General features: G+C 43.1%; 1 protein-coding gene and 1 pseudogene across 2 annotated transcripts; both read left to right on the forward strand.

Annotated features, from left to right (window-relative positions):
• The first annotated feature begins 327 nt into the window (after nt 1-327).
• Nucleotides 328-23,553, forward strand: LOC148101669 (NLR family CARD domain-containing protein 3-like). 2 transcript variants are annotated; one of them, XM_087846691.1, is made up of 4 exons: nt 328-349; nt 12,879-13,189; nt 21,526-23,296; nt 23,376-23,553. In XM_087846691.1, the coding sequence occupies exons 2-4, from the start codon at nt 12,913-12,915 to the stop codon at nt 23,551-23,553; spliced, it is 2,226 nt and encodes a 741-aa protein (XP_087702817.1). In that variant the 5' UTR covers nt 328-349; nt 12,879-12,912. The 2 variants fall into 2 exon arrangements, with proteins under 2 accessions (XP_087702817.1, XP_087702816.1); XM_087846690.1 differs by lacking the exon at nt 23,376-23,553 and having other exon boundaries at nt 21,526-23,300.
• On the forward strand, nt 13,442-16,894 carry LOC148101670 (zinc finger MYM-type protein 1-like; annotated as a pseudogene).
• Nucleotides 23,554-25,359: the final 1,806 nt, after the last annotated feature.

The raw sequence follows: 25,359 nt of genomic DNA on the forward strand, positions 1-25,359 counted from the left end.
AACATGTTCACAAAAACACTGAGCACAGCTTTTATTGTGAAATATTAGGAGGAAGCTGAGTAAAATTCAGGGAAATGAAGGACGCATTTGGAAGACTTCAAATTTGAACAGCCTTCGTCGCGTCCATGTGATATAATTCCTACAAATGTGGCATTCGAAGCATCCTCTCCCTGAATTTGGAAACACCCAATGTGATGATAGAGAGCTGGAAGAACCAGTCTCAACAAGAGACACACACACCTGATTTCCTGTAACTGCAGAGGGGAGGAGCCACCCGAGCAGGTGATAAAAGGAAGAGAAACAGCTGAGCCTCCTTCAGAGCAGCAGGAGGACGGTGGAGCTGAGGCAGGTGAGTGTTAACACCACATTGTTGTAGTTTTGCTGTCAGAGTCTCTGAGTGTGTTTGTGTGACTGTAGAGCAGGGGTGTCAAACTCAAGTACACAGTGGGCCAAAATTCAAAACTGGAACAAAGTCGCGGGCTAACATTAATATTTATTGAAATATATTTATTCCTCCAGATTTAAGAATGAATCTTTTCTTATGAACTCAAACACGTTTTGCTGAAAAACTGAATATGGAACAAGCAAAGCTTAATACTAAACAATACATATATTAGCTGTATAATACCAGTAGGCCAGCTCTAATAATCTGGTATGGCTTCAGAGTTTGACACCTATGCTGTAGAGGGAAGAAGAAGAGTCACAGTGAGCTCTGTAGCTGTGATTGGCTCAATAATCACCTTCAATGGACTGAACGCAGAGAACGAGCCGAGGAACCTGACAAACCTGTTTGTGTGTGTGTGTGTGTGTACCTGTTTAGACATCTTTGTGAGGACAAAGAGTTGGTATGCTACTATACTTGTGGGGACCAATAGAGTCCCACAAAATGCCCGTCCCCACGAGTTTGAAGATATTTTTGAGGCTTTTTGGTGTCCTCACTAAAATCTGAAAACAAGTGTCTGTGTCTGTGTGTGTGTGTGTGTGTGTGTGTCATAAAGAGAGTCGAGTTCACGGTCACACACTTTCTATCTCAGAGGCTGTGTCCCAACGAAGGAGAACATATTTATATTGTTGGGTTTTTCTCTGTATGTATTATTGTAGGGTCTACCTTACAATATAAAGCAACTTGAGGCAACTGTTGTTGTGATTTGGCACTGTGTAAATAAAATTGAATTGAATTGAAACCTTGCTGGGTGGAGCCACAATTCATTTATTTTTTGGACCATGTCATCAGAGGGGCTCCGTACAATTACGTAAGTACGCAGCCTCAACGATCCTCAAGGGCCGCGTACTCAAAGACCGCTAAGGCCAGAAGTGCGAGGCTTGTGAAATGGGACGGTCTAGCCTCCGTCGCGCTGCCCCGGTTGCCTAGCAACCATGATACTAACAGCTGGAAATGTTTCATACAGCTTTGTTTGACAGAAATGAAGGAGAACATATTTTCTTTCTTTCTACATGAGCTTTGTGTGATTAGTTGAGTATCTGAGGCTGAGACCACAGGACTGTAAAACATGATTGTTGGGCTTCATTTCTGTACTGAACAGTTATTTAAGATTAGCTAGTAAACAACAATTAGCTAATGTTGTTCATGAGACTAAAGTCATCTCACTGTGGTAATGTAAATATAATATGGCCAATATTATATATATTGTCAGATTATTATGATATATTACAGCAGTGAGTTTGAACTCTGTGTCAAAGATTCAAGTTCCAGTTGTTTATATTTCCTGTCACCTTAAATCGACGAGTATCTGTGACAGTGTGTATACAGATGTATCATATATAAGAGACAAATATTGTTCGTTTAATATGTTGGCATTAGTAAAATTGGCTCAATGCTGACTTTAATTATCCATAAAATCATCACATTCTCTGTGAGATTAAGGTCGACTATTGAACGGCGTATATGTTAAAGTAAAGGCTTTAAAACCAAGTTAGTACAAACGTCACTAATGTCACATAACTTTGCTGACATGTGGCCAACAGTCATGTTTTAATGTTCTTCATTATTAAACATTCGCACATAAATAAGTGACACAATATTCAGTACTTACTTTTAAAAGTTTGCTCTTCGGTCGCTCCGCTTCAAACATATTTTGTTTTTTTCCGAAGAAAATATCCACACCCACCGCCGCGCTATGAATTGTGGTTTATTTTTTGGATAGATCAAGTTAAATGTCACCGCTCTTATTGTCCGGCCGGAAACAGGGGGGTGTCCACATTCAGAGGTCCACCTGAGGACCCGGCCTTTGCGGTCTATAAGTGGGTCGGGTCCTCTGAAGGCTGGGTAAGCTGGAAGTGAGCGCCTGTGAAACTGGTCGGTCTAGCCTTCAGAATTACGTCATGAGCTCTCTCGGTGGAGTGAAACTCTGCCATCGGCTCCTTGCTATCTGAAATATAACCAGACGCTGGCGTAAACTCTCGACCATCTCACACTTCTGTTTAATCGCTTTTCTTGTTGATTTTATTCAGGTGTGTGAAAACCACGAGGAACCCTCCTGGGAGATTAATAAAGTTTTATTTAATCTAATCTAATTTTATTTAATCTGATCTGGAAAATCTGGAGATTTTTGGGAGGGGCACTGAAATTCAGGGTTCTCCTGTAAAAATCAGGAGGGTTGGCATGTATGCCGGTGGCTGGGTGTGTCTCTCTCTTCTTTGCTTGGAATTGTTTGGCACATGTGTAGAGCTCCTCTGGTGCATTTCTTTTGTTTGAAGGTTGTGGTGGGAGTAAAGAGGGTCAGTCTGGGGACCTCATATCCTTACTCACGTAGAATCTTTGATAACTATTAATATGAGAAGCTGGAGAAATAATTGAAGAAAGAAGCTGAGGATTGTTGGAGCATTTCTCAATAATATTAGAAACAGCTTTTGACTTCTCTGCGTTGACAGTGTCCTGATACCTGTACAGACGGTCTCTCAGCATCAGAAACACACCTGCATCTGTTTCCACTTACGTTCAGCCTTCCTGCTCTCTCGTCCGGCTGAACGAGCGGCCTCGTTTATCCACGGGTCCGATTGTGGTTTCACAGTTTTAAAAGGAGCAACCTCATCAAGGACAGTTTGGCATTTATCATAAAAATTAGATGTCATCTGCTCGGCACCATCGCCGAGGGGAGATCTTAAACTCCTTAAAAGCACTAGAAAATAGTTCTGTTGCAGATGGGTTAAATACACAACAATGGGGTGTTGGAATAAGAGGAGGAAAATGGCAGTGAGATAAAAATATATCAAACACAACAGTGAAAAAACAGCATCACATGTTTCCATGTTTAGGACCGGTAACCCTAAAGACAGCACAAGATCCAGCGTATGAGCCTGTTTCTGGGTGTAGATCAGTCTCATGATAAACAGGCTCAAGAACGTCTCTGGGATTACTGCTGTTGTTTTAAAAGGGTTTATGTCATATTTATCTGAGAGATCTTTTACTGTTCGTATGAATCAAATGATGTCCGAATCAACAGTTGTGCCTTGTGGGGTATCTCAGGGATCCGTCTTGGGTCCAATGTCCTGTGCCTGCCTGCTCCCACTTCTCTGTGTTCCCTCTGTCTGTCTATGGTGTCACTGTGTCTGCTTGTGAGTCTGTTCAGTTCAGTGTGTTGTCTGGTTCTCTGTGTCTGTGAGTTTCCTGTTTTATTCTGAAGGTCCTTGTCTTATGTGAGTGTGTTCAGTTTACGTTTCCCCTGCCTCGTCTGTTGTGATTTCTCCCAGGTGTGTTCCCCTCCTGTCTCCCATCCCCTGATTACTGCTGTGTGCATTTAAGCCCTGTGTGTTCTCCTGCCTGTTGCTGGTTCGTCTGCGTTATTTAGTGTGTTATGGTCTGCGTATCGCCCTCCATTGTCTCTCCGTGTCTCCCTACTTCTCTGGGTTTGGTTTTAGGTTTGTTTTTGTTAGTTGTTTAAGTTTATTCTCGCCTCGTCGTTTCTGTTTTTCATCCTCCTCACTAAATAAAGTTCACTCTCGTCACTCGTGACAGTAAGAGGTTGATCTTTGTCACAGACACTTCTTGGAATGTGGTTTTGTGAGTTTTTGGAACGAAACAGGAGGAGCAGGTCTGTAGATGAGAGGAAGAAAGAACGAGGAAAAAAACGTGTGTTGTTCAGCTGGTCTGGGTGTGGTTCTTGATCAGACTGGTGTTCAGAGCTTAGATAAAGGTGCACAGGGATAAGAGAGGGGCTGCCAATGATCAGGTCGATATTTCAGGGTCTGCATGCAGCTCTGCAGGTACCCACAGACTCTGCTGTACTTCATGTTTCTGTATCTCAGGATCAACTTTGAATCGTTTTCTGCTCCTGAAGCAACTGAAGTGACTCTAAAGAATTTTAGCTCCTCCTCTTTGTGGTTAGGCCAGACATCCTGGTTTTCACACTACTGTGGCAAATAATAAAAATATATAATCATAGTCATTTTATGTAGCACTGTTTAGAGCTATAGTGCTCTGACAAACCATTAGAAACAGATCCGTAAACTGAGAAGCAGAAAACCAACGAGCTTCACTTCAGTTTCATCTTGTCACCACCTGGCTCAAAAGCCGCAACAGAAACAAGGAGACGAAAACCTGAATTTCAGTGAGAAGAGGTTTTATCTTAAATACATAGCAAGTTGGCTAAAGTAGCTGTTACTACCAAGGCAGGGGCTAGTGAGCCTCCTCCTGAAAGCCTGCCTCAGGTATGCTTTTATCCAAAGCTGACTCGGTGTGGCCCATCGGCACCAGCTGAACTCACTGAGGAGATTAGGGGCTGCAGAGGGGCCTAAGAATCTTTAGAGAGGAGAAAACACAAAGACAAGGATTTCAGTCTGTAGATGTGCAAAGCTGGTAGAGACAGACCCTAAAAGACTGGCAGCTGGAACTGCAGCAAAAGCTGGTTCTACAAAGTATTGACTCAGGGGCTGAATAATTACGCACACCCAACTTTGCAGTTATTTATTTGTAAAAAATGTTTGGAAACATGTATGATTTTGGTTCCACTTCTCACGTGTGCACCACTTTGTGTTGGTCTTTCACCTGGAATTCCAATAACATTGATTCATGTTTGTGGCTGTAATGTGACAAAATGTGGGAAAGTTCAAGGGGGCCGAATACTAGTGATGTGTCGGTCGCGAACAAAATGGCTCTTAGAGCTGGATCTTTGACGTGAACAACGCGAGCCGGCTCCTTATCACGAGCCGTGGGGTTTGTTTTTTTTTCTCTCACCCTCTTTGCTCCGTAAGAGGCTGATCTTTGTCACAGACGCTTCTTGGAATGTGGTTTTGTGAGTTTTGGGAACAAAACAGGAGGAGCAGGTCTGTAGATGAGAGGAAGAAAAAGGAAGTGTTTGAGTCAACATCTCATTTCACAACGAGGACAAAAACGAGGTGTGTGCTGCCCCACGTTCTTGTTTTTCTGCTGTCAGAGTGTGAGCGAGCTGGAGGTGGTAATCAGGAGCTGTTTATTTGGAGCTGAAGGTTTGGCTGTGTGTGTGTAGTGGTGCAATGGATCAGAAATCCGAACCGATCCCACTCCACGGTTCGGTATGCACGTGATGGGAAGATTCGAAAAAGAAAAAAAAGTATGTGTATGGAGCGTCTGGTCAGTCTGTCAAGCGGTAGTTATAGCCAGCACTAGCGGTCCAAGTGGCGGAGCAGAGGAGTTTGTGGCATTTAAGCAGCCCTTTGCTGCCCAGCCCGACCAGTCTAAAGCTATTACAAAAGCTACTGGGGTGTTTAGCTGCAGACGGGAGGCCGTATTCTGTTGTGCAAAACAAGAGGTTTAAACTGTGATGAACGTGCTTGAGCCACGCTATGATATCTCGTTGCGCGTCCACTTCAGTGACAAGATCGTTCCAAGCATGTATGAGCAGGAGAAGTTTAAAGTTATGGCTGAAATGTCCCAGGCATCTTCTGTTGATCAAACTACAAAGGGGTGGAGCTCCAGGGCAACAGAAAGCCACAGACACTGAATGTAAACTGAAAGGTGCACAGGGATAAGAGAGGGGCTGCTGATGATCATGTTGATATTTCAGGGTCTGCATGCAGCTCTGCAGGTACCCACAGACTCTGCTGTACTTCATGTTTCTGTATCTCAGGATCAACTTTGAATCGTTTTCTGCTTCTGAAGCGACTGAAGTGACTCTAAAGAATTTTAGCTCCTCCTCTTTGTGGTTAGGCCAGACATCCTGGTTTTCACACTACTGTGACAAAAATAAGAAAATGAATAATAAAAATAATGTCAATCATAATCATTTTATGTAGCACTGTTTAGAACTATAGTGCTCTGAACAAACAATGAAAAACAGATCTGTAAACATAGACTGAGAAGCAGAAAACCAATGAGCTTCACTTTAGTTTCATCTTTAGAAAGAAGAAAACACAACAACAAAACAATAAACAATATTAATAAAAAACAAAGCAATAAATAAATTCCAACATTAAAAACATCCAATGACACAGAGCTGAGAGTAAGTCACACAGGAAAACATGCAGAAAGAAGAAAGAGAGAAAAACGAATGAACAAACGGTGCTGTGCAAAGAAGAAAGGTGGACAGTAGAAATACAGCAGTGTGTGAATGATGGGCCTCTGCAGATAATGTTGATCTGTGAGCAGATGTGGAGCCAACAGAGCAGCTTGTAACAACTGAGCCTTTTAACTGAAACTAATGCTTTCTGCATTTATGGATCATGGAGTTTCAAAGAACAAAAGGAATTATTTGTAAATACCATTATTATTTTACATTTTAACATGGATTTTAATGTTTCAACACATTTTATTAAATGAGAATTTTAACATGATTACAAACCAATAAGTTTATTAACTAAAATAAATAAACCAGTTAAAGAAAAAAAGGAAAATGTAAAATAACCCTCAAAAATGTCATTATGATTGTTTAGAGAAGCTGGAGAGGAAATACAGTGGAAATCCAAATCCTCTCAAAGTTACAAACCACAGAGAAACTGGAAATTAAACGTTTTAATCGAGCTGGAAAACAGCACATCTGCCCACATGTGTTGATGGGTCTCTCGGTCCCTGTTATGTCAGTTCCACTCTGAACACTGATACATGTTAAGTGTAATTTATTAAGAATTTGCTTACAACCTAAAATGTCTTTGCTACCTCCGTCCACCTTGGTAACGTTTGGTTTTCTTAATGTTAGAGGACTTCATAGGAAACTGATTTTATAACTTGAAATCAGCCTGATTTGATATTTTTAAAATAAACATCGAGGTCTGGAGAGGACCATCTTATTTGTGAATTATACTCATCACATGTGAGTCAGCGCAGAGAAAGAGGACAGGGTGGAGGTTTGGCTGCAGTTTTTCCCAACAGTTTGAAACGATCCACTATTAAGGTGGAAATGTGTGTAGTTTTGATGTGCTGGTGTGAAAGGTCTGAAACGCCTGCTGTCTGTGCAGTTATCTACCTACGAAGACCAAATAAGAATCACTGAGCTGAACTCTCACATTTTAGTAGAAGCAGGTTAAACACGAGCTTGAAAGGTTGTCTTGGTACCAATCCACGGTGTACTTGGGCTCTTGCTCCATGACTGAAATATACTGCATCATCGTAAATTAGACCAGTGGAAGAAAATGGTTGGAGGGTATTTGAAAAATTAGGTAGAGGATCAATAGGGGGTCCATGGCCCTATGGGGGACACTCCCATAGGGCTTAATATCTGGGACTCTCCATCAGTTCCTCTTACGGAAGCAGATTTGCGTCGCGAAAACGTGCCAAACGCGCATCAGTGTAGCGCACCTGGTGCGTTTGACTGAGTTTTTGTGTTGCATTTTGTGCATACGCGCGTTTCGCGTCTACCGCTCGAATTGGAAAAATCTGAACTCCAGCGTCAAATCGCGCCGCGACAACCAATCAGGAGCCTGGTGACGTGGCTGTGACCTAGGTCAAAGGGGCAGATCCAGCCAAAGCCCTTCATTCTTCAATGGAGGGAAGGCTAATCAACGCCGTAGCAAACAACCCGGAGCTGTACGACACCAGCTGCTTTCTGTACCGAGACAGGAATATAAAGGACGAGCTTGGAGGAAGATATGTGAAGAGATCGGGCAACCTGGTAAGTTCATTCATTTCTCTTTTGAAAGTTTTCGCTGACCCGGGGAAGCCGCACAAAGGCTAGCAAGCCAACGCTATTTTCCTACTGACGTACAAATACCGTTCTGCTTTTATGCATGTTGTCATATAGAAATATTTTGTTTATTAATAAACAGCACACAGTGGTCCCGCTGTTCATCCGTCACTGCTTCGCTTTTTCTCTGATCTTTTTATTACAGTACAGCATTGCATTCTGCAGCCTGATTGACAAATCTGTTTTACAGGCCCACAGAGGAGGACGGCTCCGAGGCAGATGAGGGACGGGTCCCAGGACGGTCCATCGGTGGTGGAGCTGGCCATCCTGGAGTCCCTGAAGAGGCCACGCCAGTCTCCAATGGAGCATTTCCTCCTCAGCCTTGTTCCTGCTCTGGAGAGCAGCTGGGTCCTTTTTATTCCTGTCTCTCTGTAAATACTTATATTTTATATATTTATGTTTAATGTTTTTCTGTGTGAGAATTTTAATATTATTTCAAATAAATGTTTATAATGACTAATGTCTCAGTTCTACTACACAGCAAATGTTGGCACACGACTTGACACATGTAGAATTTATTTCATATTATACTAATGACAAAATATACTAATACAGTGGGATGCAAAAGTTTGGGCAACCTTGTTAATAGCCATTATTTTCCTTTATAAATCGTTGGTTGTTACAATAAAAAATGTCAGTGAAATACATCATACAGGAGACACACACAGTGATACTTGAGACGTGAAAAGAAGTTTACTGGATTTACAAAAAGTGTGCAATAATTGTTTAAACAAAATCAAGCAGGTGCATGAATTTAGGCACCACAAAAAAGAAATATTTAGTGTATATCAATGTGTGTGTCTCCTATATGATATATGAGATGCCTTTGTCTGGACGTGCTTCCCATCCAGAGCTCCACAGCAGAGAGGAAAGTTCCAGCGCTCCTGGAATCCCTCTGTGATGGACCGCCAGTCTCCAGGTGAAGGCACAGCCATGGAGTCGTCCACTAGACCAGGGGTGTCAAACTCAAATACACAGTGGGACAAAATTCAAAACTGGAACAAAGTCGCGGGCTAACGTTAACATTTATTGAAATATATTTATTCCTCCAGATATAAGAATGAATCTTTTCTTATGGACTCAAACACGTTTTGCTGAAAAACTGAATATGGAACAAGCAAAGCTTAATACTAAACAATACATATATTAGCTGTATAATACCAGTAGGCCAGCTCTAATTACATTTGGCCCCCCTTCGCGGGCCAAATGTAATTAGGCTGCGGGCCAAACTTGGCCCGCGGGCCAGAGTTTGACACCTATGCACTAGACAGTCCCAGATGGCCGTTGCTACCTGGGGGGTGATCTGGCACACCGTGGACACACTCACTCTGAAACTGAACGCGATGGTCCTGAAGGAGTCCCCTGTGGCAAAGAACCTGGACAAAATTGTTCAAAATTAGTATTATGTGTACTGCAGTTACAAATACATTATTCAAATTCCAAAATACTTTTGTGATGTCAGATTTAAATTACAAAATCTTACATAAAACATTTTGTAATTATAAGGATAATTACATAATATATATTAGATATAATATCAAACAGTCAGTTGTGTTTTGTTTAGCTTTAACATCATAATTTGATTGGTAGCAACTTTCACCACTACAGTGAGCCAATCACTCATAATTCCTAAACATGTCAATCAGGTAGGAATGAAGTAAGACATTAATAGAAATAAAGAGTTGTATGTTGACATGTAGCCCTTTCCTTGCTTGTATCATTAATATTTTTGAAAAATTAATCTGTGATAAGACAGCTTATCAAGATAGAATATGCTGGATAGAACCATATAACTAAAGATGAACCAAACTGTTCACAATTTTATCTAACTCTCAGTTTAAAGAAAGGCTGTTGACCCCTGTTATAGAGTCTGACAGCTGCTGGGATTATATACAAATATTCAACTATCCCAGAATTAAACCAGGTCTAAATAAAAAGGAGTGAGTATCACTACAAAGATTAACTCAGTGGTCCTCGTACCACAGTTTGATATCAGCAAACACCGAGCGCATACATTGAATGACAGCATGGCTGTGGTGTCATATCAAACACTGATAACAGCATAAATCGAATTAAATCAGGACTTGATGAGACCTTTCGAGTATCACTAGAAATATTATAAACAGTCGTCTCCGTACCACAGTTTGCTGTCAGTAAACACCGACTGCATTCACTGTTAGCATAGCACATCCATGTTAGCAGTGTATAAACAATAGTTTAGCATATATTAGCACAGGTATCAATGAAGGACTACTTTATTAAACACTTTTACTAACCTCAGGCAGATGGACAGGCGCTCTGCAGGTGGGATTGAGCGCCTGTAGTTGGTGTCTAGGCGGGCGATTCTGGGACCAACGCGGGACAGCAGGTCCTCAAACTGGCCGAGTGAAAGATGGTGGTACCGCTGAAATCGGCCGTCATCCAGGCGCAGCTCCTGGAGCAAGTGGTGAAACTCACCAAACTGCTCACGCCTCTGGAGGACCCGATGGACCCCGGTACGGCGAGGATGTCCTTAATGCCGCTGCTCTGCTCTCCACAGTAAATAGAGAAGGGAGACTCTCTCTTCAAATGCTAGCTCGACAGCTGCCATCTAGCAAAGATACCGGTCTGGCGCAACTTCCTCCCACATCCCTCCCACATTTCCGGTTCACGCGTGTCAAAATATGCAATTTTGAGGCGCGATGGATTTTTCTTGGACACGCGTTGAGGTGCGAATGTGCACGCATCAAATTAGGGGCATTTGGGGCGTTTTCACTCGCGTCTATCGCGTTCGGTGTGAACACACAGTTAGAACTGAAGAAGCTTCTGAGGTGAAACTTCAAGAAACATAAAGAAGTCCAGATGCTTTTCTTTCCGAGCTCCTTAGACCACGATGACCTGGATGACTGAGAAGCTTCACAGACAACAGGTTAACTTCTAGAACAGCCTTTCTTGTTTAAGATTTAGAGATGAAAAAGGTTCAGAATTTACTTCAGACAAAAACACAGAACAATTCTATGCTGCATTCACTTAAGAATGCTTAACAGAAAAATACAAATGAAACTGACAAAAAATTATACAAACATTCTTTAAATCAGCATGACGACAACTGTGGCTGACTTTGACAAGAAGGTTGATGAGTTTTGTGCCTCAGTTCACCTCAGAGGTGAATAAACACAGTGAGTGCAGAGCAGAGGCAGCAAATGTACAGTCAGGGGTTAAAGTGGATTCAGCAGGTGGAGGAAACCTAAAATTGGTGGTAATGGCTCAGTGTGGGGAAAAGAAACATAATTCACAATCATTTCTACTGAGAGCTCCAGTACATGTTCCTAGTGTACAGGCTGTGATCAGCTGACCTGCTGCTCTCTGTGCATGTACACACCTGAATTCAACCAGATGTGAGCAGATGTTTCCTGGCTGATTTCATCCTCTACACTGACAGTACACTGTTTATCCTGTCTGTTTGGTTGATGGCACACACTGTGTGTGTGATTTTTTTTATTGTAGAAAGAATGACACGGGTGTGTTCAGCTGTTATATCTGCCACTTTGATGTGTCAGAAGGTTAGAATAGATTTTAGTCTATAAATTGATTCCATGATTCGTTATTAACTCAAATTGCTTATTTGTACTATGCTTTCAACTCAGAGTGCAATGGAACATGTTGCGAAATCAGTTTCACCCCGGTTCTTTTTATTCCTCGGGCTTCCAGAGACGGTACCGGGACTCAGTAGTCAATTCACAACTCTCTTTATTACTTCGCACTCATTGATTATACCTTCTAGAAGGGAGATGTACAGGAGCCCGGAATTCCTCTGCAGATCTCAACTCCTTTGTCTGTTTCAACCAGTTTTGTAGAAGCGACCCTATCATAAAACCCCCATGGTGTGCTGCTAACTCTGTGTATGTGTGTGCACGTGAGTGACTGTGCATGTAGGTGTGGGTGTGTCGTAACTTTCAAAGCACTGTGTTTACATGCTTGTGTGTGTGCGAGCACGTGAATGCCTGCGTGTACGCGTTCCTGTGTGTAAGTGCATGTGTATATATTACGGGTGCAACGATTGTCGTATCGATATTGAACCATTCGATACAGTGCTTTTTTTTTTTTTTTTTTGCTTTTTTTTTTACATGAGCCAGAGACGGTGGAAATATTTAAATCTTTCAAAATCTGGGCAAAAACCACAGCAAAGCATGTAGTAGTGTCCACAGTGTCCATGTCATGCTGTGCCTCCAAAGCTTTCCCATTATTAATTTCATCTTGGTGTGACATATGATAATGCCCTCTGCCCTCTTGATGGTTAGTTGATTGGTACCATGATGAACCATGAACCATTTTGCAATACAGCAAGGCAATGATCCAACATACACCGGCAAGTCCACCTCTAAATGGCTCCAAAAACAAAAAGAGAAACAAGTGCTGCATTTGTTATATAAGTCATTTATATATAGCAATTTCTATCATTTTTGAGGGTAAAAAAAAAGTCACGCTGTTGACGTAGAAGTCCCAAAAATACAAAAGTACATATCAAATACGACACGCTTGGCTTTAAAGGGTTAATCACAGCTGGAATTAACTGATAAGACCCCGAAATTCTCACACTCACACAGGTTTCGCCTTTAAATCAGCAAAATCAGCTTTCTTAACTCATGATATCAGCGATACCTAGGAACAGCCCTGTTGTGTTTTTGTGTTTTGTTTCTTTTCAAATTGAGTTGTCTATGAATGAATTAAAACACTTGTATTTACCGTGAGCGTTGATAAACCAGAAAATTGCTGTTTTTACAGTTCTGACACCTGTTGAATCTTCACATGATAAACGATGGCGACACATAAAGAAGTCCTTCTGCAGACCTTGGAGGACTTGGGAGGTGATGACTTCAAAAAATTCAAGTGGATACTGTGTCAGAAGGGGGCCCTGGAAGATTTCCCATCAATCCCAACAAGTCGGCTGGAGAATGCAGACAGGCTGGACACAGTCGATCAAATGTTCCAGACCTACTCAACCAATACCGTTAAAGTTACTAAAATGGCTTTGGTGAAGACTGACAAAAATGATCTGCTGAAAAATTTGAAAGACATAACCTCAGAACCCACAGGTAAATCAGGGAAGGATTAATAAGTGGGATATTACAAAGTTATTAAGAAAGAAAGCAATAAAAACATTGATTAGTTCACATTACTTCCACAGCTGGTTTGAAAAGCACAACTGGTTAGAATATTCAGTCAACCAGAATGCAGCTTTCTGCTTCCCATGTAGAGTGTTTGGCAAAAACATCAAACATGATAGTTTGGTCAGTAGTGGTTGCAAGAACTGGAAGAAAGCTTTAGTCATCTTTGGCAAGCATGAGATGGCTCAAACACATAAGGACAGTGTTGTTACATGGAAAAGCTACCAGGGAACTAGCAAACAGGGAAACGTTGCACAGATGATAGCAACTGCAAATGTGAGTGAGATAGTCGAAAGAAGAGAGTATCTCAGACGAATTGTTGCAGTCACCTCTATGTTAGGGAGACAGGGACTCCCTTTTCATGGCCATGATGAAGGTGAAGACAGCCCAAACAGAGGGAATTTTCTTGCGTGCATGGAGCTTTTAAAGGAGTTTGATCCTTTTCTTCAAAAACATAATCCCCCATCAAATGCACAGTATATCTCGCCAACATCCCAGAATCACACGATTGACTGTTGTGCCCAGGAAGTTACTAGTGTCATTGTATCTGAAATGACAAAGTCTAAAGTCTATGCCATCATGGCAGATGAGGCAAGGGATGAAAAGGCAGAGCAGTTAGCTGTTTGTGTCAGGTATGTGTCAGAGGGGGCAGTAAAGGAGCGTTTCCTTGCACTAGCAGAGATAAAATCATTTGATGCCCAGTCCATTGCAAATGAGATTCAGCAGCAGATCCAAAACTATGGTCTTGCAGAGCTTAAATGTGTAGCACAAACATATGATGGTGCAGCCGTTATGAGTGGCTCCACTGGAGGTGTACAAGGCTCCATCCTGAGGCTATCTATGTGCATTGTTATGCTCATCAACTTAACCTGGTTTTGTGCAATACTTGCAAGGCTGTCCCAGAGGCTGTGGAGCTTTTCAGCTTGTTGGAGTGTGTGTATTCTTTCTTCAGCACTTCCCTAGTCAATCATCATAAGTTCATGGAGACTCAGGCAAAGCTTGGATTGACAAAAACTGAGCTTGTGCAACTTTCAAACACTCGCTGGGCATGTCAGTTGCGATCAATCAGTGCAGTTCTTGAGACATTGCCTGCCATTTTGGGGTGCCTATCTGCAATTGGATCCCCCATAGCTGTTGGTCTCAGAGCAAAGCTCTACAAGTTCTCAGCAGTCTATGCACTACTGATGTTTCAGTCGATTCTGTCTGTAACCGAAGGACTCCACAAATTCCTGCAGAAAGAGACTTTAGACCTGGCAGAAGCTTTTATCTGCAAACAAGCTGTGTGACACACTTAAGGGCAAACACTCAGATGCATTTGCTACAGAGCTTTATGAGAAAACCAAGGCCCTGTGTAAAACCCACAGTATCCCTGAACCAAGTGCCAAGACAAGGCACAAACAGAGGAAAATGGAGGATATTGTCCTGGAGGCAACTGTGGGTTCACGCACTGAATTGAACAACTCAGACACATTGAAAAGAGAGTTACTTTTCCCTTGTGTGGATCGGATGTTTGGCGAACTTGATCAAACATTTTGCAGTGTAGATGCAGGGCTGCTAAAAGGCATCCAGGCATGCAATCCTACATCTGAGAACTTCTTGAGTGAACCACACTTGAATGAACTTGCAAAGCACTACAGACTTGACCTGAAAAAAGAGGAGGTTCTGGTGGCCAGAAACTTTCTTACCTGGAAAACAGAGGCTGGATGTCCACCCAAAAATATGTTGTCTGTGTACAACCTCCTTGATTCAGACATGTTTCCCTCTCTGAAGGCAAACATCCAAGTTGCCCTAACAGTGCCTGTCAGCAGCTGCTCGTGCGAAAGGTCCCTTAGTGCACTGCGTCGGCTGCACTCCTGGCTGCGTCACGGGCAGGGCGTAGGTGTTGATAGCCCGGATCTTGTTCTTACCGTTCAGCTGACTCCTCAGGACTTGCCTGACCCTCTGCAGGTACTTGGTGGTTGCAGCTTTCCTAGCGGCCTCTTCATGGTTCCCATTCGCCTGCGGGATCCCCAGGTACTTGTAACTGTCCTCTATGTCTGCAATGTTGCCTTCTGGTAGTTCAATCCCCTCAGTTCTTACTACCTTCCCTCTCTTTGTTACCATCCGACTACACTTCTCCAGGCCGAATGACATCCCGATCTCATTGCTGTATAGCCTGGTAGTGTGGAGCAGTGAGCCGATGTCTCGTTCACTCTTGGCATACAGGTTGATGTCATCCATGTACAGGAGGTGGCTGTCAACTGCTCCGTTCCGTAGTCGGTATCCGTAGCCAGTCTTGTTAATGATCTCACTGAGGGGGTTCAGGCCTATGCAGAACAGCAGTGGGGACAGAGCATCTCCCTGGTAGATCCCGCACTTGATGGTGACTTGTGCTATGGGCTTGGAGTTGGCCTCTAGTGTTGTTCGCCGCATCCCCATTGAGTTCCTGATGAAGGCTCTTAGGGTCCCATTGATCTTGTACAATTCTAGGCATTCCAGTATCCAGCTGTGGGGCATTGAGTCATAGGCCTTCTTGTAATCAATCCAGGCAGAGCACAGGTTGGTCAGTCTGGTCTTGCAGTCTCGGCTGACTGCTCGGTCTACCAGTAGCTGGTGTTTTGCGCCTCTGGTATTCTTGCCCATCCCTTTCTGTGCCCCGCTCATGTATTGACCCATGTGCCTGTTCATCTTAGCCGCTATGATGCCTGACAGGAGCTTCCATGTGGTGCTGAGGCAGGTTATTGGTCGGTAGTTGGAGGGGACTGGTCCCTTCTGGGGGTCCTTGAGGATCAGGACTGTCCGGCCCTCAGTTAGCCATTCCGGGTGTCTCTCGTCAACTAGCAGCTGGTTCATTTGTGCTGCTGCTATATATGCTATAAAAAAAACACCCAGCACGCCCCTGCGGGCGGTTTATCCTTCAAGCTCGGGTCCTCTACCAGAGGCCTGGGAGCTTGAGGGTCACTGACTATGTGTTAACAGACCTCTCTGCATTGAATCATATCTGTTATTAATCTCTGTCTCTCTTCCACAGCATGTCTTTATCCTGCCTTCCTTCTCTCACCCCAACTGGTCACAGCAGATGGCCCCGCCCCTCCCTGAGCCTGGAGGTTTCTTCCTGTTAAAAGGGAGTTTTTCCTTCTCACTGTCGCCAAAGCGCTTGCTCATAGGGGGGTCATATGATTTTGGGGTTTTTCTCTGTATCTATTATTGTACGATCTGCTGTACAATATAAAGCGCCTTGAGGCAACTGTTGTTGTGATTTGGTGCTATATAAATAAAGTTGAATTGAAAATTGAATAAATTTGGTCACAGAGGACAAGAATATAGAGACTGTTCAACGGACACCTGTCAAGGGTTTCGAGCCGGCAAACAGTGTTGTTGATTTGGCAGAGTCCAATTTACAAACTGCATGGTTCTGTGCTGGCGGTTTTTTGTCTGCTGGCTCCGCTGAAGCCGAAGAAGGGAGTGGAGATTTGGCGGGATGCCGATGGCGAGGGCGTTGTCCCCTCCATAGGGGGAGGGGAGGAAGACGGAGCAGCAACAGGTGAAGGGGAGCCCATCCATGCAGCTGAGCATAGCAAGCGGCGAGGGTTTTTAGGAGGGCAGGAGAATTCTCCTTGCCCGGACCGCCCAAGCCAAACGGCTCAAATATGAAACTTGTTCTCAAATCCGTAACTATTTGTGTTCATTTTTTAATGTCCAATGTCCAAAACTCATGAAAAGGCAATGGATGACATCAAAGACTACTACCTGTAGATGCCTCTTGTAGTTATCTGCAGCATAGATTACACTTCGGCAGTAATCCCACAGCTGTGCGAGCCATTCCTCCTCTGCGGCAGTACCCAAGTCTGCTGGGTCCATGTTGGGTGTATTCTTCTATCATGTAATGCATTGGCAGACCATGGAGTTGAAGTGAGAAGGAGGAACCAAATGCAAGATTCTGTAGTAAAGAGCAGTGGATTTATTCACAGTGAGTGGAAAACAACCAAAACACTACACACGGAAAATAAGCAGATTTATAAGGACCCCCGTGCAGGACAACCCATGAGGACCACCAGGGTCCCCAGACCCAGGCCATGACATTTTGAATTTAATTCTGGATTTAACAATGGAGCCAATGAAGGGAAGCCAATACAGGGGAAATCTGCTCTCTCTTTCTAGTCCCTGTCAGGACTCTTGCTGCAGCATTTTGGATTAGCTGAAGGCTTTTAGGGAGTTTTTTGGACTTCCTGATAATAATGAATTACAGTCGTCCAGCCTAGAAGTAACAAATGCATGAACTAGTTTTTCAGTGGCGGTCCTAGCCTGTTTGGCGCCCTGGGTGAACACTCCCTCTGCCCCCCCCCCACACACACACACATTCACACATTAGGGATTATACATTAACATAAAACTGTTGTCGGAACCATACTGAATTTCACCAGAGAAACACACACACATATGAAGAGAGAGAGGGTATGCATAGAATGGAATCGGCCACCAAACAGCCATCATAATTCGTCATACAATGAGAAAAGGACAAATCAACAATTGACAATGACTACTTAATATTAAAATCTGTAACATAATGTATTGTTTGGAGTTTAGTCTGTTACTGTTGCTATTTTTACCATTTCTTCTTGGAGCAACTGTAACCCACATAATTTCCTTAGGGATTAATAAAGTATTCTGACTCTGATTGTTTCAGGATGACCTGCCATCATCCAATCACACATCTGCTTACCTGTATCTTTTGCTCATTTCTCCTCCTCTTCTTTTCTCTTTTTTCTAAACTGAGCACCTGATGGCTTTGAACTTTTCTTGTCCATCTTACATTGGTGTTAATTTTGCACTCCAGTATGAACACCCATCCCCCTACATAACCTTAAAGGCCTACACCTTAATTCACAGAGTCACTTTGTCTAAGGTGCATTTCTGGGATTTCGCACAACCCAGGATTCAAATCATGAATACATAATGGGCTTGGATTTACAACATTATAAATAAAATTTGCTCTATTTGGAAGAAGCAGGCCCCTCCCATTTCGACAGGTTGTGTGTGAGACTTTAAATCATCAAACTGTAAATTATAAATTTTAAATTGTTATTGATCCCTTTACCCCGAGTCCTAAAGTGTATATTTATTTTCTTACTCCTCTTATATATATTGTTTGTTGCTGCTGTAACTGGAGCCTCGTCGTCTCGTCTCTCTATATACTGGACTGTATGTAGCGGAGATGACAAAGTTTACTTTGACTTCAGCAGCGAGCAGGAACACCGAGGGCTCTCACGCTCACTTTTCGCATATAGCATTTTGAAAAAACATTGGTGCAAATTCCAAGTCTGTATCATAATTTCTGGTGTTTTTGTGTTTGTTGGTTTGTTTTTATTTTGTTTTATTGTGCGAGTTGGTTATTAGATGCTGCTCCAGCAAGCCAGAGAATCCCCCGCCGCCCCGCCCTCTCCCCCCCGTGCCACAAGCAGCAGGCGCACCTCGCAAACGAATGGCGCCCTTACTCCCAGCAAATGGGCGATAGAAAACCAATTGGTGCCTATGACATCCCCAATATGCACTGGCTGATGTCGGGGCAGCATGAGTACGAGCAATTTTTTTTTTTTTCAAAAAAATGCCCAGACAGTAAATTCTTTTTATTATGGTTGATAAACAGGACACTAAGGTGATTGGCCAAAGGTTGGAGGAAAGCCACAGTTCTCCTTATATGACTGAAATCTCAGCTCACGTTTTTTCTTCTGCAGCTTTCTGGGAGATTCCACTTCATCCTCCTGCTGGCAACGCTCCCGTTACCATGCTTCCCTTAGTCAGCATCATTAGAAGACATAGCAGTGAAAATGTATGCTATGCAGATGACACCCAGCTCTATCTGTCCATGAAGCCAGATAACACACACCAATGAGTTAAACTGCAGGAATGTCTTAAAGACATAAAGACCTGGATGGCCGCTAACTTTCTGCTTCTTAATTCAGATCAAACTGAGGTTATTGTATCCGGCCCTGAAAATCTTAGAAATATGGTATCTAATAATGGATTGGATTTTATATAGCGCTTTTCAAGGCACCCAAAGCGCTTTACAATGCCACTATTCATTCACTCTCGCATTCATACACTGGTGGAGGCAAGCTACGGTTGTAGCCACAGCTGCCCTGGGGCAGACTGACAGAAGCGAGGCTGCCATATCGCGCCATCGGCCCCTCTGGCCAACACCAGTAGGCGGTAGGGTAAAGTGTCTTGCCCAAGGACACAACGACCAGGACAGAGAACCTGGGGATCGAACCGGCAACCTTCCGGTTACAGATGCGCTTCCCAACCCCCTGAGCCACGGTCGCCCAGTAACCAGATTCTTACTCTGGATGGCATTACCTTGGCCTCCAGTAACGCTGTGAGGAACCTTGGAGTAATTTTTGACCAGGACATGTCCTTCAAGGCACATATTAAACAAATATGTAAGACTGCTTTCTTCCATTTGTGCAACATCTCTAAAGTTAGAAATATCCTGTCTCAGAGTGACGCTGAAAAACTAGTTCATGCATTTATTACTTCCAGGCTGGACGACTGTAATTCATTATTATCAGGAAGTCCTAAAAACTCACTGAAAAGCCTTCAGTTAATCCAAAATGCTGCAGCAAGAGTCCTGACAGGAACTAGAGAGAGAGAGCAGATTTTTCCTGTTTTGGCTTCCCTTCATTGGCTTCCTGTTAAATCCAAAATTCAAAATCCTGCTCCTCACATACAAGGTCTTAAATAATCAGGCCCCATCTTATCTTAATGGCCCTGTAGTATCATATCACCCTATTAGAGCAGCGGTCCCAAACCCCCGGGCCTCGGACCGGTACCGGTCCGTGAGTCGTTTGGTACCGGGCCGCGAGAGTTGAGGCTCAGGTGTGAAATGTATAGTTTTAAGGTTTTTTATCGGTTTTCAGCGTTATTTTGTTATTGTTTTTATTGTTTACTCGGTTTTCCTTGGATTTTTCACGTGTGTTATGAATAAATTTTCTTTTTTTTGGTACTGGTACTAGTTTTATTTTGTTGTATTCATCCGCGACACCTTAAAGGCCGGTCCATGAAAATATTGTCGGGCATAAACCGGTCCGTGGCGTAAAAATGGTTGGGGACCGCTGTATTAGAGCACTTCGCTCTCACACTGCAGGCCTACTTGTTGTTCCTAGAGTATTTAAAAGTAGAATGGGAGGCAGAGCCTTCAGGTTTCAGGACCCAAAAAGATAGTTGGGTTTTGTCTGTTGTGTTATTGTAGGTTCTTTACCTTAAAATATAAAGCACATTGGGGTGACTGTTGTTATTATAATTGAAATTCTTTCATTTATTCTACATATTTATTCATTACTGGCTCCATAGTGTTGTTTATGTAATATGTGAAATGTTGCTAGTATTGATTTGGTGCTGTATAAATAAACATTAAATCGAATGTGTCTCTATAAAACCTGCACTCAGTTATAACCCAAGTGTCAGGGCTCAATGGCTCATGAAAAGGACTCAAGCGCAGAACCAAAAACCAGAGGCTGAGTGACTTTTAACAGAAATGTATTTTACTAGATTTCTTGACGGAGAAAGCTGAATCACGGCTAAATTCAACAGCAAGCGAGGTATTATGAGAAGTGCAGAGCTGAGGCCAGAACATAAGCTGAGGCAGGTCAAAGGAACAACAGGGGCAGAAACGGGCGGATAGAAACTATCCAGGATCACTGGAACAAAGGAGATAATAATCAGAGTGGGCCACAGTGTAGTGAATGAGTCCAAGATTTAAAAACTAAGAGGTCTTACGTGGCTGCAGGTGGAGATCAGCTGGAGGAGATGAATTAAATCTGGGTACAGAGTGAGATGTGGGTGCACAGGGAGGCAGGCAGGTGAGGAGGGCAGTTTGCAAGAGTGAGTTTTACCAGCAGCGGCAGGCCAGAATCCTGAGGCGTGACTTATGGCGAGAGTTGGAAGATATATCCAGGTGCCGACTAGGGAACAGGAAAAGAGGGTTACACGAAACAAGCTGAGGAGCACAAGACAAAATGTGAGGCAGAGAACTGACTGTGGTAAGCAGACAGTCTGGAGAAGGTTCATTGTGAGTGCTGCTCATAAATACTGCCGGAGTAATTGGCAACAGGTGAGGAGCAGGGAGGAGTGAGGAGGGCTCCACCCAGGGGAGGAGAGCTGATGCTGTGGAAAGTTACTCAGACTCACCCGGATCATGACACCAAGAGTCCAGTGAACTGAACACATAACCACAGTAACCAGAATGCAGTTTTCTCATTTGTGTCATTTGCTGTATCTTCATGCAGAGATTCTCCCTGAGTGTCAGCTCAAACTCAAGTCAAACCTGAAGCAGAAGTTCCAGTGTGTGCTTGAGGGGATTTCTACAACAGGAGACAAGACCCTCCTGAATCAGATCTACACAGAGCTCTACATCACAGAGGGACGGACTGCAGAGGTCAATGATGAACATGAGGTCAGACAGATGGAAACAGCATCCAGGAAACCAGACAGACCAGAAACAACAATCAGACAAGAAGACATCTTTAAACTCCCACCTGGAAGAGATAAACCAATCAGAACAGTTCTGACAATGGGAGTGGCTGGCATTGGGAAAACAGTCCTAACACAGAAGTTCACTCTGGACTGGGCTGAAGACAAAGCCAACCAGGACATCCAGTTTATGCTTCCATTCACTTTCAGAGAGCTGAATGTGCTGAAAGAGGAAAAGTTCAGCTTGGTGGGACTTGTTCATCACTTCTTTACTGAAACCAAAGAAGCAGGAATCTACAGCTTTGAAGACTTCCAGGTTGTGTTTATCTTAGATGGTCTGGATGAGTGTCGACCCCCTCTCAACTTCAACAAAACTACAATCCTGACTGACCCTAGAAAGTCCACCTCACTTGATGTGCTGCTGATAAACCTCATCAGGGGGAAACTGCTTCCCTCTGCTCGCCTCTGGATAACCACACGACCTGCAGCAGCCAATAAAATCCTTCGTGACATTGTTGACATGGTGACAGAGGTCAGAGGGTTCACTGACCCACAGAAGGAGGAGTACTTCAGGAAGAGGTTCAGAAATAAGAAGCAGGCCAGCAGCATCATCTCCCACATCAAGACATCACGAAGCCTCCACATCATGTGCCACATCCCAGTCTTCTGCTGGATCACTGCTACAGTTCTGGAGGATGAGCTGAAAACCAGTGACAGTGAAGATCTGCCTAAGACTCTCACAGAGCTCTACCTACGCCTTGTGCTATTTCACCTAAAAACAAAGGACATCAAGTATGATGGAGGAGCTGAGACATATTCATGGAGGAAGATGATTGAGTCTCTGGGAAAACTGGCTTTTGATCAGCTGCAGAAAGGAAACCTGATCTTCTATGAATCAGACCTGACAGAGTGTGGCATCGATATCAAAGCAGCCTCAGTGTACTCAGGAGTGTTCACACAGATCTTTAAAGCTGATAAGCGTAACATGTTCAACAACGTTGTTTACTGTTTCGCCCATCTGAGCATTCAGGAGTTCTTTGCTGCTCTTCATGTCTATCTGACCTTCATCAACTCTGGAGTCAACCTGCTTAAGAAACAACCTCCTCTCTCTAAAAGTTTCCAGAAAACACTTACTGTAAAAGACTTCTACCAGAGTGCTGTGGACAAAGCCTTAGAGAGTCCAAATGGACACCTGGACTTGTTCCTCCGGTTCCTCCTGGGTCTTTCACTGCAGACCAATCAGGATCTCCTATGCATGCTGACACAGACAGGAAGTAGCTCACAGACCAATCAGGAAACAGTTCAGTACATCAAGAAGAAGCTCGGCGACGATCTGTCTGCAGAGAAAAGCATCAACCTGATCCACTGTCTGAATGAACTGGATGATCGTTCTCTAGTGGAGGAGATCCAACAGTACCTGAGTTCAGGACGTCTCTCCACAGATGAACTGTCTCCTGCTCAGTGGTCGGCTCTGGTCTTCATCTTACTGTCATCAGATCTGGATGAGTTCGACCTGTGGAAATACTCCCGTTCAGAGAAGGCATTTTTGAAGCTGCTGCCAGTGGTCAAAGCCTCCAAGAAAGTGCTGTAAGTGAATCTATGAACAAATATGTTTAATAATGCTAGATGAAGAAAAGAACATGTCTGCATTGTTATTCTTCCTCAGGCTGAGTCATTGTGCACTCTCAAGAAGAAGCTTTGAAGCTTTGTCTGAAATTCTCAGCTCCCCATCCAATCATCTGAGAGAGCTGGACCTGAGCTTGAACGAGCTGCAGGATTCAGGATTGGATTTGCTGTGTGTTGGACTAAAGAGTCCTGACTGTAAACTTGAAACTCTCAGGTAAGGATACAGACTTTTTGACACTTTTTGACTCTTAAATCTCTAAGTTTATCTTGATGCGGACGTTCAAAATCAGCACAATTTTTCCTTTTAAGCTCCTGAGTTTATATTTTTGACTGTCAGGTTGTCTGGACAGATGTTTTTATTTCATTTTTTTACTTGTCCCTAAAGTCAGAACTAAACCCACATGTAGGTGACTTTCTGTTACTGGAGCAGCCTTCCTGAAGACAGCAGTGTGTTTTCATACTTTTAAAGCCAAACTCACCTTTCTGACCTGGCTTTCATTTATTATCCATTTTTATTTGTTTATTATATTTTTATTTCTACTGTTTAACTACTGCTCACATCTTTTATCCTCCTTTTTAATTGTTCATTTCTTTTTACCCAGTGTTTCTATATTGCACTTTGTATTTGTCATCTAGATTTATCATGCACTACTTTGCTCATTTATTGTTTGGTTTTAATGTTCTTAAATTCCGGTTCTTTTGATATTGTTTAAGGCCAAAAAGACACGGCTCAAAAGTGGTCTTTTTACTTTAAAAAATGATATTTATTTTACATATCTGGTAGGGGTGCAACGATACACAAAATTCACGGTTCGGTTCGATACTTTGGTGTCACAGTTCGATATTTTTCGATACAAAAAAACCCGTTCATGCTTTTTTTAATTGTCATTTATTAAAATTATAAATATATATATTTAACTCAAAAGTATAGTTTTTAAATTTCATGCTGCTGAAACAACAAAGTAATAAAAAATATATATCTGATTGAGAAATCCCTCATCTTTGGAAAAGAGAGTTTATTACAGAGAAATGTCTCTTTCCAAAATTAAAGCTCTACTATACGCTTCTTCTGGGCTATATTCTCAGCAGCATATTAAACATATCAGGTCCCCATAAGGAGAATCATGTGCTAACGGCTGTCTAAATGACTCGGCTAAAGTTTGTAGCATGCGTGCTTGTTGTTTTTGTCTGCTTCCACTTGTCTTTGCACTAGGATGATGTCGGAGTAAATGTGCAGTCATATTCGTTGTGTTCCCACAAGTGCTGTCAGCGTTAATCTGAAATGACGTTAACGCCACAACACGGCAAATCTCCGTTAACGAGCTACCGCGGATCGCCCCGTGCGTGGGGCTGGACGGCGTTAACACGTTAACAAGCTAACTGCGCTAACGCACTAGTTCCCATCCATGTAATTGAGCATTGCGTGGCACATCCGACAAACCGTTTTACTTTAGTCCATGACGGGCTTACCTTCAGGGTCATACTTCACATGAAGACCAAAATAGTTACAAACGCCAGATCTGAATGAGGGTGGGGAGGTTCAATTTGCCATGTTGCAACGAGCTTAACTTCTGTCTTGCTAGCTTGCGCTGCGCTCAGTGGATCTGCGCTCGACAGTACAGCCTAGGCAGAGTAGTCGAGCGCAGATCCACTGAGCTCTCAACACAGACAGCACCGTCAGAAGAAAAGTTGATAAAATAAATTAAAAATTTTGTATTGTTTGATACATATTCAATTCAATTCAATTCAATTTTATTTATATAGCGCCAAATCACAACAAATGTCGCCTCAAGGCGCTTCATAGATACAGAGAAAAGCCCAACAATCATATGACCCCCTATGAGCAAGCACTTTGGCGACAGTGGGAAGGAAAAACTCCCTTTTAACAGGAAGAAACCTCCGGCAGAACCAGGCTCAGGGAGGGGCGGCCATCTGCTGCGACCGGTTGGGGTGAGAGAAGGAAGACAGGATAAAGACATGCTGTGGAAGAGAGACAGAGATTAATAACAGATACGATTCAATAC

Source organism: Neolamprologus brichardi, chromosome 9 (assembly GCF_056152115.1).
Source record: "Neolamprologus brichardi isolate AB-2024 chromosome 9, ASM5615211v1, whole genome shotgun sequence".
In the NCBI taxonomy this organism is placed as follows: domain Eukaryota; kingdom Metazoa; phylum Chordata; class Actinopteri; order Cichliformes; family Cichlidae; genus Neolamprologus; species Neolamprologus brichardi.